The sequence below is a fragment of the Empidonax traillii genome, unplaced genomic scaffold (genome assembly GCF_003031625.1).
Source record: "Empidonax traillii isolate 1590-97213 ecotype Southwest subspecies unplaced genomic scaffold, ASM303162v1 scaffold831:size274641, whole genome shotgun sequence".
NCBI classification, from domain to species: Eukaryota; Metazoa; Chordata; class Aves; order Passeriformes; family Tyrannidae; genus Empidonax; species Empidonax traillii.
The window spans coordinates 100,471-121,536 of record NW_020956024.1 but is presented as its reverse complement, the minus strand read 5'-3'; the positions used below and the strand labels follow the sequence as shown (position 1 = coordinate 121,536).

The 21,066-nt window shown below is 38.8% G+C and overlaps 1 protein-coding gene across 3 annotated transcripts in view; it reads left to right on the top strand.

The window, feature by feature from the left end:
* Nucleotides 1–21,066, top strand: part of KCNH1 (potassium voltage-gated channel subfamily H member 1) — a 182,627-nt gene that overhangs the window by 80,409 nt on the left and 81,152 nt on the right. For all 3 annotated transcript variants that reach the window (XR_003573262.1, XR_003573261.1, XM_027901997.1), the window contains exons 8-9: nt 7,212–7,411; nt 10,980–11,232. Coding sequence is in view for 1 of the 3 variants with exons in the window: in XM_027901997.1 (XP_027757798.1) it covers nt 7,212–7,411; nt 10,980–11,232 (453 nt within the window). In the remaining 2 variants the exon portion in view is untranslated. The remainder of the gene's footprint in view (nt 1–7,211; nt 7,412–10,979; nt 11,233–21,066) is intronic.

Sequence of the window (21,066 nt, the reverse complement as noted above, 5' to 3'; positions counted from 1 at the left end):
AGCTATCAACTTCCCACATAGGTGCTCTGATGGGAGTAGGGGGAAGCTACCTGAATCCAATTATCGTTTGTGACAAAGAATTACTCCAAAGACTGCACTCAAATGTAAGATACCTTAATTAAATGAGGTTGGAGCAATGACTAAAAGGAATCAGACTGGATAATGTTGCTTAAACATTGCAAGTGACTTTAGTCATCAAACTCCTGTGTCGCAACAGTCGTGGTTTGGTTCAGAATTCTGCATGCACAAGTGCTGGATCATGACTTTGGTGTGCAAAATTCAGATCCAGTTCTGGACTCTCAAAGGCCACAGGTTGGTTAGTACAAAATAAGGCTCAGTAATTGCCTACAGAACAGGCCTGAGCCAGCAGTACAAAGCCCAGCAAAATATGCATCAGCATTGTAGGGAAAGGATTAGAAAGTTTGGATAACAGATGATCTCCTTGAGTCTCCCTAGCTTTCCCTCCTGCAAGACCTTGTAGACAGGATCATACAAGTCACAGAGGAAATACAGTGAACAGAGGAATCATAAAAACTGTGTAGGTAAGCAGTTTCACAGGAAAAGAGAACTTTTCCTAGTTGTGGTTTGTTAGGGTTATTTCTTTTCAATATGTGTAGCTCTACTTCAGTAACAGATTTTAAAAAGAGGAGAGTTGGCTTCTAATTGGAGGAAACCATTTCAGATAAGTTGAGGGTAGGTTAAAAAGAGCTTCAAAGCAAAAGCCTTCACATTGGTGCAAATAAGCAAAAATCTAGAAGCAGTATCTGGAGATTTAATTTTAACCAAGTAATTGAAACGGCCATGCATTACTCTGTATAAACTGTAGAAGAAAAATTATGGCCTTAAATGGCTCAGTCGTCATTTAAATGGTGATCTGTTCATTAGTGCTGGGAAATGAAATGGAAATCTATTTCAATTTCTAGACAATTTAAATTTTATTGTCCGTAAAATTCTACAAAACAGTAAAAGAGTGTCCTTTCTCACAAATTGCAGAGGATTTAATCAGATTTGGCATTTTATTAATTCTCATCATGGTAAAACCTGTTAGTGAATACATAGAGCTGAAATCATCCTGTGTTGATAAAAGTATTCAATTGGTGAGTCTGGACCGGTATGTTTGGAAAAAAGATTTTTTTTGCAGCTGCAGTGGAGTCTATTGTTGCCATTAAATCCCCCTCTGGATGACTGTTAGTGCCTTTCAGTGTAAATATAATGCTAAACTGTAGCTGTCAAAACAAATGAATGATGAGATTTGTGAATCACGATTCTTACCATTTTGCTTTTTTGGACACTTCTTAATTTGTCAAAATCCAGATTTTACAGTGTTAATTAGTGGGATTTTGTTAATTAGTTAGGTGCTGCTGTCCAGAGGTAGGAGCCTTGGCCCTGGAGGTAATAGCTACCCCCTTTCCTTTCTATGGAACTGGCAGGATGCCCTTCATACTCTCTTTTCGTAAGCAGGGTCTTGGATCCAAGATACAGCCTTTCATAGAGAGCAGAGTGCTGTTGGGCCCTTCAGTTTAGAGAGAGCTGTTTGTGTTGGAGAGCTTTCTTGCAGGGCTGATGCTGAAGTTTGTTTTATTGGCTTTTATTCACTTTGGCTCTGATCACTCCTCTGATCAGTTTTGGTCTGTGTGTTTTCCCATGCTGTTTATCTCAGCCCAAACATGCTGAAGGCAAAAGCAAAACCTGTTAGAGAGTTGTACTGTGCAGGATGCCCAGCCTTGTGAAATTCTTGTGAGCCAAAACACCTGTGATTGCTGCTACCAGCTGGGTGGGTGCTACCAGATCAAATCAAAATAAAACCCCTTCGGTTTTGAAGCATCCTAAGGGATGCTGGAGCTCAGCATCTTTGGAGGGTGTGGTGGTTTACCAACACTTTCTTCTCTTCTTCCGTATTAAGCCTCAAACTGGCAAAACTGCAAGTTGATAACAGGAGGTTATTCATCTGTGCTACTGCAGTAGCAGTCTGCTTTTATTTTGTAAAGTTAGGAAAGGGTGTGAGGAGAGAAACAGTGGGAGCTGTTTTTGGTGTTTGTTCCATAGCTGTCCTTAACTCTTCCTTTTCTGCCCTTACACACTGCAGACAGCCTATTTTAAGTGCACAGATGTTTCTACTAGTCTAGTCCTTCGTAGTTGCTTAAGTGGCTTCTTGGAGCAGCTGTTCCCTTGTTTATGTCCCTGACTTTCCTTTCATTGCAGTTCTTGGGTTTTTTTGTGATAGGAAGACGAAAAAAGATTATGTGTCTGATGCTCTGTTGTTTAGCCTTTGTCAGCTGTGACCTCACTGGTGTCCTGTCCTTCTGTAGGGGAGATGTTTCCATTGTAGCTGGAGCCCAGTGTAGTCCTTCTGTGTCCCAGTTTTGTTGTCAGCAGGGTGATTTTAGCAAATGGGATGATGAAAGTGAGAAGATTTGCAGTAGGATTTGACTAAGACTTAAATAAAATTTGCCTGTGGTCTCTCATCTTTCGTCCTGGAAGTCAACTGGTTCTGCCACATAGCTTGATGCGCGTGTCCCTCACGGCATATTTAGGCTTTTAGCTTTGCTCTTCGCCATTTGATTGATTTTCAGACTTGCTCCATTGATAGTAGTGTGCCAGTTCTGTGATCTTTGCAATTGCTACTGCCTTGCTTCTGAGGTGCAAATTAGAAACTGGTGGAGTGGAAAAGGGAGGTGGTGCAGTGTATTTGTTGTTTTAGTCCAGGAGAATCCAAAAAGCAGGATCTAACAGTTACTGGGACAACATGGGGGAGAGCTCCTCTGGGAACTTACTTTCACTTAAAAAATGTTTTTTTCCCAAACTGTGAAATTCAGGAATTGGTGTACATGCTAAGATGATAGTAGCAATTGTAATTTGTTTTCTACCACGTGAAACTGTTCTGTAAATATATTGTTAAAATTAATGAAGTGTTAGTATTAATTGAACTAATACATTATGGCTAAGTTGTTTACATTTATTCTTTAATGTATATAATGGCCAGTCTCTTCGCGAACGAAGAACCGGGGAAGGTCTTTCCACCTTCCAGCCTGCGCATTGGATTTTTTTAGGTGAGACACAGTGTGCGCGGAACTGAGCCCACCCTTTAATCCTGAGGTTCATCTGCCGGGGCCAAGCACGCTTGGACGGTGGCAGCGAGGTCCTCAGGACGTAGATGGATTGCCTTTACCAGCTAAATGAAATGGTATCTCTACGCATTGTAATAGTAAAAAACAAAAGGTAGATGAAAGATTACAAATAGGAAACTTTATAATACACAAAGCTTCCTAAGAAGTAGGAAATAAAACAATTCTGCCTCTGTCTTGATAGAAAATGGGGCAGCCTGTTTAAATTCTGTACTAATTCTAGAAGGTTACGTAGATACTCGATCAGTAGATCTTACTTTAGATGCTTTGATTTCAAGTTGCAAGACTACAAATAACAATTCTATCAAAACTAATTCTGTAAAGAGTTCATTGATAGATACCTGTTCAGTTTGGTATTTGCTTGCAGATTGTAATTAACATTTCATCTGTTTCCTTTTAACTGCATGCTCTCTACCCATAAGAAGCATAATTACCATTAATCAAGACCTCTAATCTCACCAATTATAAGCTCTTACATTGTTCTAATTGCACATTTAAAAATAATGTGGTTTTCTCATATAATTATGATATGATACAAACAATTATTAATTTCTGCTTTTATTTTTATCTGATCAGTGTTAATTTTGTGTGACCTCACAATGCGTTATTTGAAAAATGCCTTTGAGACATACAGTTTTTTTGGTTAATTTACAATTGTGTTTCATATTCAGTGAGAAGTAATGTAGTGCAACAGTTTTTCAAGGCTGTGATTTCTCACAGCCACCCATGAATTGAATAATTTGTTGTAAACTAGGAACTTGTTGATGAAACAGAAGTGCAGTCATACATTTATATCATCTGCTATTTGTAAATCCAGGTGCTTGCTCTTTGAATAATATTTAGGTTAGCACAGTATGTAAAAGGGATTTGGTTTGGTTTTTTAATTGTTAAGTGGAACTTATATGCAGATGGATGGAATCTGGATCAGCTGAATCAGCTTTCCAGAAAGTGAAGATAAATGCAGTTTGGTTTCAGAAAGCTCTGCATGCCTTTGGGGCAAGATGTAAGAGGTTGTTCACTAGTTGATGTTGGTTTCACTTGTTGCTGTGTAGTTCTCATGCACACATTTTGTATGTGAGGGCTTTGGATGAGTGCATTTTGAACAAATCATCATCAATCTGATGATTCATCTCAGGAACCACATGCCACACTTAAATCTGTAATTGGGGTAATTGTAAACCTCTCATTCTTACAGATAGAAATTCTTCCTCTTATAATTCTAAAATCAGATCCCAGATCTTTTACTGTGGTAGCTGAGACCTGCACTGACTTGTATTTATGTCTGTATTCTTTCTTGTTACATCATTAAAAGTAGCAGATGATTGGGTGACCTTTCCAACCTGTGTCTGACCTTCAAGATTCACTTGTGTGGGTAATTTGCTATGGAAATTGCTGTGCTTTTATCTTTGACATTATTCAAACACTGGTTTAGATGGGGTAACACAGACTGCATTGTAAATGGATAGGCACATTGTTGGGGACAATGTGTTTTTATCTATTGTCAGAAAGGAATATTAATGTGTGTGTGGGGGCTGTCTTTTCTGAAATATCTTGACATTCATGGAGAGGAGATGTTGGGGATTTTGCTCTGTCATAAGTAGCCCAACTTTCTTCCTATAGTAGAGTGTGTGTTTCTGAAATCATTCTGGGGCTGCAGTCTACTGCAGTGGGTTCATTTCATTATTCCTTTGAAAAGAAGGAAAGGCACATAGCCAGCTACTTCCATGCAGAAGAGTTTAATGTTTAATATGCTAATGTATCTACCCAATATTAGGCTGCAAAAATCCTTGGCTTTAATGTGTCCTTAATAGTAATAAAATGGTTAGCTAATGATAAATTAAGGATTGTAAGTTTGGGAATTTTTTTAAAAATGAAAAATTAATCTAGGCAGGAATAACTTATCTTGCCAAGATAATTGTCATACCGGAGCTGCAGTTTGCTGTGGGAATTGCTTGCCTCATAGCAATCAAAATGGAGAAACCAAATTTTGGTTTTTCCTTTAGGCTTCAAGTAGATGAACACTAACGGGACAGAGCGGTGACTCCATTTTTACCTTTGCTGGCATAGAGCTGTACATGCCAAGGCACTGAGCCCCCAGGTCTCGTTGTTTGCCAGAGAGTTGTATGGACACAAGTACGGTTGCCCAGAAATCTACAGACAGGGATGTGCTTGTGACCCTCTTCCTAATCGGTCACCTATTTCAGTGCTGTGCTGGCTGGCAGAAGAACAATGTTTATGGATGCCTCGTGCTACTGCAGTGTCCTGTAGGGTTGTGTTTGCATAGCAGAGGGCAAACCAGGACTTAGTTAGGGAAAAGTAATGCTGTTCTAATACAAAATACTTGTGGACTAGGGAGCTATTATGGTAAATCTCTTTTCTAAAGCATTTTATCATTCTTCCCTACATATTGCATCAGACTTCATGATACGGTTTTGCTCAGGCACAAGTTAAGGTTAAACAGAGATATAATATATATGTTTCTGGTCACTGCATCCCTATTCATACTCTTCACTTTTCTTTAAACTGAGTCTGCGCATTTTTCAGTACATTTTTATACCCATTTGTACAGAGAGGTTGTTGGAAAAGGGGAGAGCTCTCCTCTATAAAAACTCATAAAAAGAAAAGAAGTCATGCAGCATCAAGAAGGAATTCTGTAGAGAATCAGCTGCGTAAAGGCTTTGAGCAAATCTAAATTTAAATTGTGTCTCTTGATCATCAGGGGAAAGACAGTCCTGTAAGTTTCTGTTGCACAGTATCAAAGGTTTTTTTTTGGTCATAGAACCCTAAAACATCTTAGTTGCCTTAAGGATATCTGCCTATAACACTGACCTGAATAAATAGCTGCATTCTCAAAGGAAGGAATGGGATGAAGATTTTTTTAATAGGTGGTGAGGGAGCAAATAAACAGCAAAAAGGGGTATTTAGATAACGCAAAATACTCTCTTCTCAGTTATTTATTTTTATCTTGAGTGGAAGAGATATGATATTGATAATCTGGTGCCTGTTTTGGGGGACAGGAAATGATAAAGAGGAAGAACTTACTCAGCAATCCAGAGCACTTACTGGTGGTTATCATCACATCTGCAGCCTGTCTGTTCTTCTGCCTCTACAGCCAGCCTGTCACATATCACTGACCTGATTCACAACATAGGAAAGCTCCCACTGAGGTTTCCTGTCCGTTCCCTTTGTTCAGGGCTGGATTGGCTGAAAGACCCTCAGCCCCAGCCTCTGAATGATATCAAAACATGACCACTGAGGCTGCCACCAGCCTGCTCTTCTGTCTTGGGCTTCAGCAGGCAGATCTTCTCAAATCTTGTGTGTTTTCATTTGCTTCTCTCTGCACTTGGAAACACTGTCTTTTTTTCTTTCTCGTGTTTATTCCTAAACCCATCTTGATGATCCAGCTGGCTTCATAACTGTGTTGAATGAAGTCAGAAGGGCTGTGCAGTGGTCTGCCTCTGAGGGCTATAGCCCTTGCCTCAGGTCTTGCAGTTCTTTTGCCTGAAGAATATAAAACATAATGTGAGTTTTTATATACTATTAAACTTGCATCTATAAATTACTGACCCATGGTAGCTGTTTATTACATATTCCATCTTCTGCTTTGATGCATTGTTGTTGTCACACTGAGGTGGGTAATGATGACTCAGCTTACTAGTGTGATAATGCACTTAAAGCTTAGAGATCTGTCACTGATGGCATTTCAACACAGGTGCTATAAACCAGAGATGAAAATTTAAAGTATTTACTGTCAAACTATTTGTCTTAAAATTCCTCTGTCTTCTGTTGTGGTTTCTTAAGGTTTTGGGTACTGCTGAATTGTTTTATGGACAAAGGCAAATAGTTGTGTTTCAGCAACTCCATGACACAGGACCTGCCCTCCCAAAAGTTGTTGGTGGTCCTCAATTTGTAATGCAGAAGGTGACCTATAAAATGCTTGTGCTCATCAGGCCTTCCTAACACAGCACTGATATTGTACGCATTTTTTAAGGGCCTGGCATTTCCAGTCATAAAGCACAGTGGAACACAGACTGATCACCATTTCTAATTATGTATTATTTCTATGGCTTTTCTTCTTTCTCACAGCCCTTCTGTATGCCACCATTTTTGGTAATGTGACAACCATATTTCAGCAAATGTACGCTAATACAAACAGATACCATGAAATGCTGAACAGTGTCCGGGACTTCCTAAAGCTCTACCAGGTCCCTAAAGGACTGAGTGAACGTGTGATGGATTACATCGTTTCCACCTGGTCAATGTCCAGAGGAATAGATACTGAAAAGGTAAGTAAATTAAACTGTGAGGAAAGAAGTCACATCCTGAAAGTATTCCATTAAAATAAACAGGAGGTACTGTCTTAGTAAAGAAGACAAATATTCTTTAAATAGTTCTAAGTAGTAGCTTCCCTTAATTTTAAACTTTCAAATACAGTATTTCAGCTATTCTGTCATACTGGCATATGCTAGTGGTAAAAGTATGCGTGTTTTGCTAGTGATATGGCATGAAATTGTATAAAAATGATGAAAAAGGCACTTAGTTTTCAGTAAATAAGGATGATAACTAAATAACAAGTTCCAAATTGTAAAACAATCTCCCCATTTCTCCAAATGAGATTTTTTTTGTATTATTTCCGAGTGAGGTTGTTTGCAGCTCTGTGGACCTGAAAACATGTCTTTGTAGAATTTGAATGTAACATTCTGTGTGCAGATTAAAGATATTAATGAAAGCTGGAAGTATTTAATAATGTATTATTTGAAATCTACCTTATGCGAGGCAAATGTTATCATTTTAATTCACTGAATTTACAAGTAACTTCCCATTGTGTCTTAAAATGACAAATGGCCTTTCACTTGAACAAATGTACAAAAGCAACTACTTCCCTCTTTTGTATTTGTTTCCAGCTTTTATGGAGATAGATACTGTTTTTCTTCTGCTTGTAAAGAGATGTGATTTGTGCGGTGGATCTTTCACGAAATTATACTAATGCTCTGGTCACCAGCCTTCTGGTTGGCAGCTTAATTTAGTATTCTAAACCGTAGATGATGCAGTTAAAGGGCAAATAGTGTCATTTCTGTATAGCTGTTAAAGTGTCATTATGAAGGAGTAGAACAGATGTGACTTTGCACTGGGCTGTCTGGAGACCAAGAGGTACAGCAGGTACTGTTTGCTCTCCGAAATATCTTCAGCTTATCTGCCATTTTTAGATCCCAGACCATGACTCTGTAAGCACTCACTCATACTGGCTTTCAGAAAGATGTGGTACTTTAGTGCTGGATAGTGCTGGTTGGAAGCTGTGTGGGATTATAGATTTGAGGTACATACATTTTAGGGAAGATGGAGAGACAGCATCTGAGGATACATTATGTCGTGAGTGCTGCTGTTTTCATTCACCCCCCATTACAAGCTACAGCCACCATTTTAACAAAGCAAGAAGAAAAAATTGCTATGTAAAACATGGGCTTTTTTCCTGTTATCTTTAAAATTCATTCTTGTCTTACTCTCGTAAAGAGAGAAATGCTCTAAGAATGCATTTGAAGACAGCAGAATAACCAAACCAAGCACAACAATTCTCACTGTAGCCTTTGATAATTTTAATAAACAGGGAAAAAGTCTCCAATTGTCAGGACAGCAAAGAGCCTAATACAGTGTTGTTTTCAATAACTGGTGTGTTCATAGCTGAACAGCCACTGGTGATGGCTGGTAAACCAAGAACCAACTATCATCTGCGTAGGAAAAGCCAGCAGGTGTAAGGCTCACTAATGGCTCTGCCAATCCATAAACTCCCAGGCCTGTGTTTAACTTTTAGGATGTCATGCAATGAATAAAACATGTATTGCTCGTGAGATAGAACAGTGGTAGTTGTGCTACTGTGTAATGCAGTGCAGCTTCCTGCAGATGAGGCAAATATTTAAATATGAATTTAGCACAGAATTGGTCTTCTCACTGTTTTGTAGGTCACAAGTTTTTCAGTTCAGTGTTAACTACAGACATGCGTGACTTTTTTAGTCAGCTAAAAGCAAAGACCATAAAGTCTAGAAAATGCCAGTTTAACAAAATTTAACCAAGAGCTACGGCAAGATTCTAAAATTAATATATGAAGATATATTTCTTACCTCCCATGCAAATGAAAGTCTTTTGCCATTTGGAACTCTCAAATGTCTTTAATCCCTTTAATTTTTGTGAAGTCTGGAGACAACTTTTGTAAGTGGAGAATGGAAAATGAGTTAACTTCCTCTTCAACTGGAAAACCAAGGGGTTTGGATAAGAACATAATTTTAAATACTCTTTTTTATATTCCAGTTTCTACTACAGCAACCCTTTTTGTGTGCTATATTTAAGTAACTGCAAAGGATGTGTGTAATTCCAGTAGTAAAATTTGTCAAGAATCTGCCAGTACAGAATGTGTTTGTTGCCAGAGTAAACAAAATAAGTAAACAGCTATGTCTGTTACCTGTGTTCCATGTTAAATGTTGGTCTTGCTGCCTCAGCCCACTTCTGTGAGCCTGGAAAAGTGAGAACTGGGGGTTTTAACTGCTGCTCTGTGTGGGGCAGCCAAAAAAGATCGTGACTTAAGCGCTATAGAGATACATCTTTTTGAAGGTAATACCTGTAATAACAGATCTCTTGGGGGTGGGACAAAGATAATTATATTACTGTTAGTCATTTGCCTTTGGAGTACCAGGCATAATATCTGGAACCAGTGCCATGAATTATGAGCTTGGTTCTCTGCTCAGATCTTGCACAGAGCCCCATTGTAAGGTGCAGACATAGCTGTACTGCTTCCAGTGTTACCTTTATGTTTTCCAGAATGTTTCCATTGAGGCGAGGCTGCTTCATCTTCTCCTCTCTTACCATCTAGGAAAATGTGTGGGAGTAACTCTGAAGCTCAACCAGAAGGTTCCTTAATTGGATGGAATAGTTATTAGTGAAAAAATTAAAATAAAGGGGCAGACTTAAATTTTTCAATGTTTTTCTCAAATAATACATCCTGGGTGTACTTCATCATAGATTATCCTCCAAAGGTTTTTGTCATCTCCAAACCCTGTTCATGTTGCGTATTTCCAGTGGTTTTGCCAGGAACTTTTAATCTGTACATGCAGTAGTAATTTAGTATTCTTTCCACTCTGCTGTCTGTATTATATTTAAAAGCTTTAGAAATGGCCCTGCCTGGTACCCGCTGTGCTAAGCATCAGTTTGTGTTCTCTTAGGAGAGAACACATCATGAATTGCCACGAGGAACATTGCATTTGGAAGATCAGCTTGCCCAACACAGTACCATACCTTGAAGTCCCTTTCTGGTGTAAACAAAAAACTTCTTAGTGCCACTGAGGGGTAAATTTGAATACCTGCAGTTCTCAATATTATGAGGCAATTAAGCTTTAAATAACTTTTTGTTTGTCTGTGTGTTAAAGAGATGTGTGATCATGCTTCTCCTCTAGACAATATTCTATGACTTGGAGCATATAATTTGAGCAGGCTTTTAGTGGAATCTGCCTGTCAAAAAAGTGACCTACCCTCTAGAAACAATCCTTCAGGAAGCATTTCTTCAACACTTTCTGTACTACTGTGCCCTCAGTTTTATTGTTTTAAAAAGCCGAGGCCGCCTGGTAATTCGGTATCCAGCACAGCATGTTGCTGAGATAAAAAGAGTATTTTCTTTCAGGTATTATAAAGTAGACTAAGTTAACATTGTGGCTTATGTGTGTAAATAATATAAAAATATATGTACAGACCAAGATTAGAAATTTTACAAGAAAGAGGAAAGTAGTTCTTAAATGTTGTGTAGTAAACTAGCAATAATAGGCACATAAAAGCCCCGCACAGGAATTGATTGTCTGATTTCCTTCTCAGGTTTTGCAGATATGCCCTAAGGACATGAGAGCAGATATCTGTGTGCATCTGAACCGCAAAGTCTTCAAGGAGCACCCAGCCTTCAGGCTGGCGAGCGATGGGTGCCTGCGAGCGCTCGCCATGGAATTTCAGACAGTGCACTGTGCTCCAGGAGACCTGATCTACCACGCCGGAGAGAGCGTCGACAGCCTTTGCTTTGTGGTTTCGGGGTCTTTGGAAGTAATCCAGGATGACGAAGTCGTTGCTATTTTGGGTAAGTTTCGCAGCTGATAATATGCATTATGCACAAATATGCATGCAGGGAGCATTTTTATAACCTCTTCTCATTCTTTTAAAAAACTTCAGTCAAGTTATCTTTACCACAGCCCAGATAAATATAAAAACTATATTTTATTGTCCTTCCTGTTCCACACAGGTAAATAGAGGGGCAATCATCTCATCTCTAGATTGCTTTAACCCCGTTTCCTCTCAGTGGAAACTCTACTTGAGCACTAGCATCCTGGTCATTCTTGAAGTTCTCCCTGTCTCGACACATCTCTTTTTGTTAGAAATTCCACTTAGGACTCAAAAAACTTTTTTTAAACGTGCCTGTCTTCCCTGCCTCCCTCCCACCCCCTGTTAATAATCCAATTTTGCTGGAAATTTTCCAACAATTAGATTTATTTAGATCTCATGTTAAAATAATATTTATCCATTTCAAAGTCGAAGTAATTTAAAAATTTAGAGCTAATTTGTGCAAACTTGGAATGGCAGCTTTGTGTTGAAGCATTAAAAAGAAGCTAATAGTAACGTGAGCAACATTCTGAGGCAAAGCTAAGAGAAAAGAGTGGGATAATCCAATAGATGTAGATGAACTGTGGCTGGAGCACTGAGGAGGTGATACTTATCATTTGATTCTATCAGACCCTTTTGTAGTAAGGTAAATTCTCATGGTGGCTTAATCCAGTACCTGTCAATCACAGAAGCCAGGAAAAAGAGAAGAAAAGAGCTTGGCAATCTTACTTTTTCTGAACACATACACCCAGCTCTCCCAAGAGGGATGTCTACTGAAAAATGAGGGAGCTAATAAATAGCCTGAGTTCGATTTTTCTCTGTTTCTAAACATGTATAGTAAAGGGTGAATTTAGTGTCCTGGGGAATCAAGTTGATAATATTTTGTGCCACATAAGAAGCTAAAAAGGTGAAAAGTTGGAGGGTAACTGATTCTCTTTTGTTCTGGAATCACCTGTGCTCTTCAGTGCTGCATGATACTAGCAACTTCTGCTTGTCTAAGCTGCACATCAAGAATTTACTACCTTTTCCATGTTGAACTCTCGAGAATTAACATGGCAAATGTAGAACAAACTAAAACCTCTCAGTTTGTGTCCCCTAAAGCCACCACTTGGGTTCCCTGCAAGAAGAAAACTTCAAAACTTCTTGCTGCTCTATTTGAGCAGGTAGAAAGCAATGATACAAAAGTTTTTTAAAATGTCCTTTAAAGATAACAATGTTATCCGTATCTTTACTTGTAACTTCTGCAATCTATCATAACACTCACTTTAGAAAACAGCCTAGATTGCTTGAGAAACCTAATCTCTGCAGTTGCAGAGTGATAGCCACAGATAAATGAGGCTGATCCCTTGGTATCTGGATGAATAGAAGTATTTTGTTGCTACTGCTCTCCTGGGATGGTAACTATTGATCCTTTTCCCTCCACAACTAATTTTATTTTTTTTTTTAATTTTCCATTTGGAGTCAGTTCTCTGGCATTCACAAAACTTGATGAACTCTGTCATTTTCTTTGTGAATATTGTAAGTGAAGAGGAAAGTAAAATTAAGTGGGATCTCTTTGTGATTCTATAAGATTTCATTTTGGATGTACTTCAATTTTTGTGTTTCTGCTTCTGTACTAAAGAATTCCTTTCCCTCCACATGTGTGCCTACCTTCCCCCTCCCAGGCTGTGCAGTCTTCTGTTGAAGGTTTCTCTATTCTGATAAGAAATTCTGTGTTTAACTAAGTTTTTTGCTATTCTAAATCAGTTGGACTTTCTTCTCCTTTCACATTGTGTAATTTACCCACCACATTACTAAAGTATGCCGCAGGAGATGGGCCAGGGTTTCCTGCCTAACTTCTCTGTACTCAGTTTTCTTATCTGTAGAATATGTAGAACAATGCTTTGGGGGGTTATTTTTGTTGTTCTTTTTGTTGTTTAATTTCATATCTAGCTAAGCTTGTCAAGCTCTTGCTGAAAAGTATACCAGATGAAACAAGGTACTACGAGGAAAAATAAAGTACATTGTACAAGAAACACGATTGTTGCTGATCACTCAGCCAGAACAACCTATGATAAGTTTTATCAGTCACAACTAAGCATAGCTATGAACATTAGGCATGTAACAGCAAACCACGTGAGCATTTCTACAGGGTAATTTTAGTTAAGAGGTATGTTGGAGAGACTGTAATCTTCTTTAAGGCATTTTTGAAACAAAAATTAAAAAAGTAAATGCACAAATGATTCAAGGGGAATTATTTGCTCAACTTTAGCTGTCATGTAATTCACAGTTTGCAATGTATCTGTATCCTGTATCTTCCTTACAACAGAGAGATGAATTGCATCCCTAAATTAGTCTGTGTGACTGCTATACAGCATTACATAAACCAAAGGCAAACTACACTTAATCCTTTAATGATGCAATTCACATGAAACATTTTCAAGTTCTGAAACATTCAACCTTGCAGACTAGCACATAAAAGTATATTGTGTAGCTTTGGAGTGTATTGGGTACACTTTCATAATATCCTTCCAAATCAGTTCCGTGTAATACCACAGAGGCAGGGATGTCCTCAGTTCTGGCTAAAGTTCTTATAACAAAGCACTGACTTTGACTGACTTAGATTAATACAAGTACTGAGTTGGAAGAAATTGCCCATTGACCAACAGTGAAAAAATGTGCTCGTTCTGTGTATGTCTCCTAATATTATTGCCTTCCCCATTATTTTGATGTAAATACAAACACACACACACACAAAATAAATTAAAAAAAAAATTTTAACACATCAAAACATTTTGTGTGGACTTTGATTTGTTGCAATGAAAGACATATTTTTTTGAATTCTGTGCAAAATTTCTGCTCAAACACAGAGACTACCAATGTCCATGCAATGCAATCTTTGGATTTGATGTGTCAAAGAAACAAAAACCTTTAAGCCAGGTGATGGATTTATCTGTGATTCATTCTAATATAAATGTGTTAGAAAAGGAAGACTTAGCAAGAAAAGCCTCTGTATTACTATGTTTTACTATTTTAACATGTAAGTATGAGGGTGGGATTATGTAAAAGGGAAGCTTAGCTAGTGGGAAGCTGCTTGGATGAAATATGACTGTTTTCCCTTTCTTCCCCGTTCTTCCCATTTACACCATTGTTAGTGCATAAGATGAAGTGATGATGTAAGCATTCTATCACATAGTCCCTGCCCCTGAAGAGAACTGAGCAAAGCACAGACCGTGCAGGATTTCCATTAAGAGACTGTTTTCAACTTGGCTTTGCTTTTAGCTTTTCTCAGCCCTCCCATTTGGCCTGCTGCTGCTTTATCCACCTGAGACTGACAGTGTCTCTTTGAACTACTCTTATTTAAAGACTTACCCATTTATCCAAATGTGGTAGAGAAAATAGGTTGGTTTTTTTGCTGTTAAAAACAATCAGACATTTATGTGTACTTCATTTGGTAGCTCTGCTCAGTCTCTCTGCTTTGGAGCAGACATTTCGGGCTGTGCCTCCGACTATCTGAAAATCTGACCTTATTGCAGGTCTTTGAAAAGTTAAAATCTACTCATGCTCAGGAGATCGGCTACATTTTCATTTATCAAATAACTTCTTTAATTTATCAAATATTCCTCCTGAATTAATTGAGTTCCAGGCACAGAACACAAAGTCTGACTGAAGCTTTCTTGGCAATACGCAGGGGAAAAGGGGTTGAGTGTGAAATAAGCCTACATGGCTAGGTGTTGTTTCTTTATTTAAGGAAGCTTGAAGACCTAAACTGTCTTTCATTGCACTTTTTATGTTTTTTTACACTGTGAAGGTATGTGTTTCATTAGTCAAGTGTGAGAATGTAGGTTGTTTGGAACTGTGGTAAACAATAAGCTGATGTCAGAAGTCCAGCTGAGCAGATGTGTGCCATTGCTGGGGTCATTTCACAACATGTGGCTAACAGGGCACTTCACTCACCCTCCAGCCATTTAATCTGAACCTTTTTAATCTCTCCTCATGATTGCTAGAGGACGTGCTAGTTCTTGTATTATGTCTCCAACTGCATGTGTGCTTAGATAACGTCATGAAAATAGTAGCAAAAATATCCTTTTGTAAGTATTTTCTGGAAATACAAAGAAGGGCTGGACAGAAGGCCTTCTTAGTAAAGGATTTATATTGTGTGAATGTACAAATATCTGAATGACTTAGAAAACCACTTTTGACCTTTCTAGGAAATAATCGATTCTGGGTTAGGTATGACTGACATAATAGTACTCCAAGATTGAGCAGAAAAATCCCTCTTCTCTGGGAAATCTGAAGGAAGCAAGTGATTCTGGGACCCAAGTTGGTTCCAACCCTTTCTGCCTGAAATAGGGGTAATCTTTAAAATTTATCAAAACATTCCAGGAAAAGGCTAGAGAAAGGAAGAAGAAGACCTTTGCAAACTAGAGTGGCAGACTGTTTTTTTCTAGATAGCAGTGAGGAAGACAATGTCTTGTGCTTAAATTTTCTGACTGCTGCAACGAAGATGGTAAAGGGCCTTGAGGGGAAGGCATGTGAGGAGCGGCTGAGGTCACTTGGTCTCTTCAGCCTGGAGAAGAGGAGACTGAGGGGAGACCTCATTGCAGTTGCAGCTTCTTGTGAGGGGAAGAGGAGGGGCAGGCACTGCTCTCTTCTCTGCGGTTGCCAGTGGCAGAACCTGAGGGAATGGCCTCAAGTTGTGTCAGATGTTTAGTGTGGATATTAGGAAAACATTCTTCACCCAGAGGGTGGTTGGGCACTGGAACAGGCTTCCCAGGGAAGTGGTCACAGCACCAAGCTTGACAGAGTTCAAGAAGCACTTGGACAATGTTCTCAGGCACATGGTGTACGGGTATGGTCCTGTGCAGGGCTAAGGGTTGGACTCAATCATCCTTGTGGGTCCCTTCCAATTCAGCATATTCTTTGATTTGTCATTTAATGACTGCTAGATGGCCGGACTGTACAGCAGATCTTTACTTCTATGAATAGTTCAAAGCTGCTGAATGGTCTTGATGCTTCTTGGAAGGAGGCCTTGTGTATATGGATGGTAACACTGGAGGTTAGTTTTGTGGACTTGATTAAAGACAGGGAGCTTTAAACCTTCATTTAACAACTAAAAACCAAAGCCTTGAAAACCACAGCTCAGAGCTGAGCACTGGATGAGAAAAATAACATTTACTAGAAGGTTTTGTTAAAAAGAAAAAACAAAAACCCCACACAAAACAGCTTATCCCAAGTCTTAAATCCCAACTGTTCTGCATTTGTGTTCCTGCTATCTTTATTTGTGCTAAAAACTTCCAAAAGAATAAACTTTTTTCTTGACTGTTGGTGTAGCACAATAGAATATCCTGAGTTGGAAGGGATGTATGAGAGTTGTAGAGTCCACCTCCTGACTCCACAAAGGGCAAGTAAAGTGAATGAGATAGAAAGGGAAATCAAGTCAGGAATTTGTTGTGAGCAAGGAATATCACTGCTGTCCACAAGGTCAGCAGTTTGCTGTTGCTTTTCTTTTTGCTGCTATCGAAGCCGAAAGGAAATAACAGAATGTAGATATTATATAAGCATGAAAGTTTGCAGTAACACAATGTAAGAATGGGAATTTCTGGGGGGGAGTGGAGGCCGGGGAGTGTGCCAAGGATGCACACAGATTTACATTAAAGTTCACACATGAGTTGAGGAAGTGAAATTTGTATGACCCTGAAACACAGATCTTTTATTCTTATTTACAAAGCTGTAAAGTTGACAAGATTGGAGACTGTGATTTTACCATGGTATTGTAGGAGAGCTTGATGTGCCATGTTTTGTTTCAGCAGGATATTAAATGCTCCATTTGCTTTGTGTGGAGAAATTCCTGCTGATTTAATTTGATCTAATTGCAGTCTTAAAGAAATGTTATAAGAATAATTGTTTGTTTTCTTTACAATTGCTTTAGCTTACTCATTTAGCCGTAAGCATTTCATTCCATTGTAGACACAAGAGGAGTGATTCAGATTTTGGTGGGACAGATTTGCATCCAGATAGGACAGTGCAAAGTGCAAGGGCAACTGCACCACAGGGATGGTTTATTTTAGAGGAAGGAAAATACCAGTGCAGAAGTATTTTCTGTCTTATACCCCATTTTCAAAACTTAATTCGGTATTTTAGTGCCTAGTGTTATTTAATTCCAAGTCTTTGAAGAAGTCCCTTACTTCTCTGCTTCATTTTTCACCTGAATTTTCAATGTAGGCACACCTCCCTATGTTAAAAATACCAAGCTGCTACGCTCTTAGGCTTAAGAAATGCAGGATTATGGATGGCATTAGAGTTTTCTGACAGTATCTAACGTCACAGCATTGTTTGTGCTATTGAATAAGACTGTAACGTGACCAGTAGTGCTTTCAAAAAGGAATGATTGAAATTAAAATCCATCTTTATCCTCAGGAGTTCTATTGTGCTTTTTCTATTTATAGTTTAAAGGTTTGTGGGTTTTTTAGGTTGACTTATAATAGGAGATCGTACAAGCAGCATGTTTCTGTGAAGTGATTCAATGAAGATCAGCTGAAGGAACAATTTTCAGAGTTTGATTTGCCCAATGCCCATCCAGGTACACTCAGCAAAAGTATTAAAAACAGAGATCCAGCTAAACTTTTTAAGATGCCGTGGCATAAAAGAGTCTACATTAATACAAAATTTTAATTTCACGGTGGATGTAGGAGCAGCACTAAAACTTTTCTGTAGGAATATATGTTTATTCCAAATGGTGGGTTTGGACAGAGAGTATTCCATATTCCTGTGCTCCTGACACCTGAGGTGGGTTGGTAGCAGGAGCTGCCAATTTTAAAACTTCAGCCAGACATTAGTCGTTCTATGTCTAGCTTCTGATAGAGCATTAAAAGCATGAATCACCTGTCCACTGCTGTCTGTAGATGGTCTCAGAGAGCACAGGGTATTGGAGAAACAGATTTTTAAAATACTTAGTTAATGACTTGCTGGAATAACTGAGGAGGAGGGAGTTTCCCTGTGAATAGAGGCCCCAGGAGTGAACTTATTGGCGTGTTTTGTGTTTTATTATTGAAAATTTATGCAGCTTTGCATGATGTGCTCTTAAATAGTCTGACAGCACCACGTGTGGAAGAAGTCCCCTTTGGAAGATGGTACTGTCTGGGAGGCCACTGGCAACAGAGATCCATGACACTGTCAGCTGCTCCTGAGATAGGGTGGAGATGAGGCTCTCTGTTCCAGCACATCCCTTGATATCTCAGGCTGAATTGGGAAGGTTTGCATATTGTGTGCATGTGCATACTCCAACTAGAGGTATGAAGAGGTAAAAATTATAACTTAGCAAAACAGTCAGCTTTTTATAAAGACCCTGACTTCTGGCAGGTGAACCACTGAATGCATTTTTGTTTTGGGTAGAGTTTTGTTTCTGTTTCAGAATTTTGGAGGAGGAAGAATAAATTATTTTCACTAAAAAGGCAGGTTAAAAAATAATTTAAAAAATCTGCATGAAACACTCATTTCTTGTGAATCCTTTTTGTCTGAAATACAATAAAATTTGGGGGTTTCGGGGTATGTTTGAAGCAATAGTTAGAACCTAAAGCCTGTCTCTAAGTAATCAGAGAAATAACTTAGAGGATAATACAGTTTGATCCTCTCAGGTAGGATTTTTTTGATCAGAGAATTACCACTCTGCAATTAGCAGAGAATTAGCATGTGCAATGACAACAAAAATTGAGCTGTGTTTTTTCTGTTTTCTATTCTCAATGCAAATTTATTCAAATATATTTGTGAGCCCAGTTACTTGAGCTGGTAACTTCCATGTCATCTGAGTTTGTACATACTGGACACATACTCATAACTGGTTTACAGTAACCATTAAAACACAAATAAGGATAAATTAATCAGATTCTGCTGAAGCCTCCAAACTTTCTGTGAGTAAGCCTGGTAGGGCCCAATTGACATTTAAAATTCTTCTTCTCATCACATTAAGTCAAGTAGTGACATATAATCTATGCTCTATTCACAGAGACAAATAAACACATTAATAATAATAATGATAATACAAATCTTAGCTGTAACTAATACATGTTATTGCTACTCATCTCTAAAAATAAATGTTTTTACTTTGTCTGTACAGTAATTTGCTTCAACAGAGAAAATTGATGCAGTTGTATAGTGAAGTGTCTGCAAAATATTGCCAGGCTGTGTTTTACAACATGAACAGATACACTGAGTTTCTATTTGTGCACCAGGCAAATCACTGAAAGTGCAACTTCAGTTTGTTTTGTCTGTAACTCTTACTTTAGTTTCTGTGGCATTGATACTCAGGCTTTTTTTAAGGTCTTAGCAGAGGAATAGAGTAATTAAAACTCTGGCTAATGAAAAATAGTATATTCTCTGCAGTTGGTCATTCACTTCCCATTATGTGTCTCAGTTTCCACTTCAGAAATCTTAAGAGAATCCAAAGCAGCAAATCACTTCCATGCATCATCTCCTGCCAGCTGTACTGTGTTGGAGGACCAAACTACAGGCTATTCAGTGGCTGTCAAGTTGTGCAATTTATCTGTAGGACAGATACTGAATACTCTACCTCAGTGCCAAATGGTAGCTCTGGTTTTTTTGCCTGACAGATATTCGTTGCCTTAAAACAATGCACCAAGAGGAAAAATTCTTTTTGCTCTAATGACTCTCATTTCCTTGAACCCTTCTTTGCTTTGTAAAATGGTAAAATTTAAATTGCATGCCTTACTTAGATTAGGAGGTGATGAGGGAAGAGAGTAGAGGGAAGGATTTTCACTTTAAGCCAAATAAACATGTGGTGATCACAGAGGGAATTTGACCCAAGTCTCACGTCACTGGCTTTGAACACCAGGGGTAAATACACTGTCCTTAGTGGAATTATGCTTGAATAGAATTGGTAGGAGCCTGTGACAGGGACTAACTTCTTCCTCCGGGGAGGGAGGGAGGGAAGGGAGGAAGGAAGGAAAAAATCAGGCCAGTTTTTTGTTTGTTTTTAAATTTCAGCAGCATTTTAACTGAGCAGTCACTAGAAAGAGACCTATGCAGAGAGAATCTGTGTTTGCCTTTACAGCAGTTGGTGTCTCCCACTGCTTGGAGGTGGCAAACAAATCCTGAGAGTGCAGGCCAGCGTGGGTGCTCCAGGGAGCTGTGCTGGGAAAGTCATTGTGGCAGCCACTGTGGAGCAGCATAACAGATAAAAGTATTTGCTAACACCTGATTTCCAAGATATGCTTAGTGCTGCATTGCCACTGAGGTACCATCAAACAGTGTTTGGTCATTTTAGCTTATCTTTGGATCTGCTGAGACTATGTCAGATCCCCATTTTATCATTTAAACATGCAGATGAAGGCAGATCAGGAAGGTACCCGACCTAGATTCTGATGTTGGCTGCTGTAACAACCATTACTATTGATTCAGGGATGATTCTAACATGAATATTTTGCCCCATGTACTGAAAACCTGTGGATTTGTATGAACTCCTTCAAAATCCATCCATAGGCCTTCAGCATATGAATCTATGGCCTCATCTTCTCACCCAGCTGCTATCACACCAAAACTGCACCACAACTTCCAGACATCCAGGACCCAAGAGTGGACTGAGTAGGTTATCAATCAAGCACATATTCCACACATGAATCAGATTTTTTTGGAGTGGATATCTTCTGTCTGAGAGCTCTTCAATACTTCCACTTTGTAGGAGTGAAAAAACCAAGGTTTGTGGCATCAAGACAGTATAGCTGTAATATGAGAATGTAGTTCTTTTCTCGAAAATCAGCAAAACACCTGACTAAGCAGCAATAATCACATCTTCATTACTGATGCTGCTTTCAGGAGA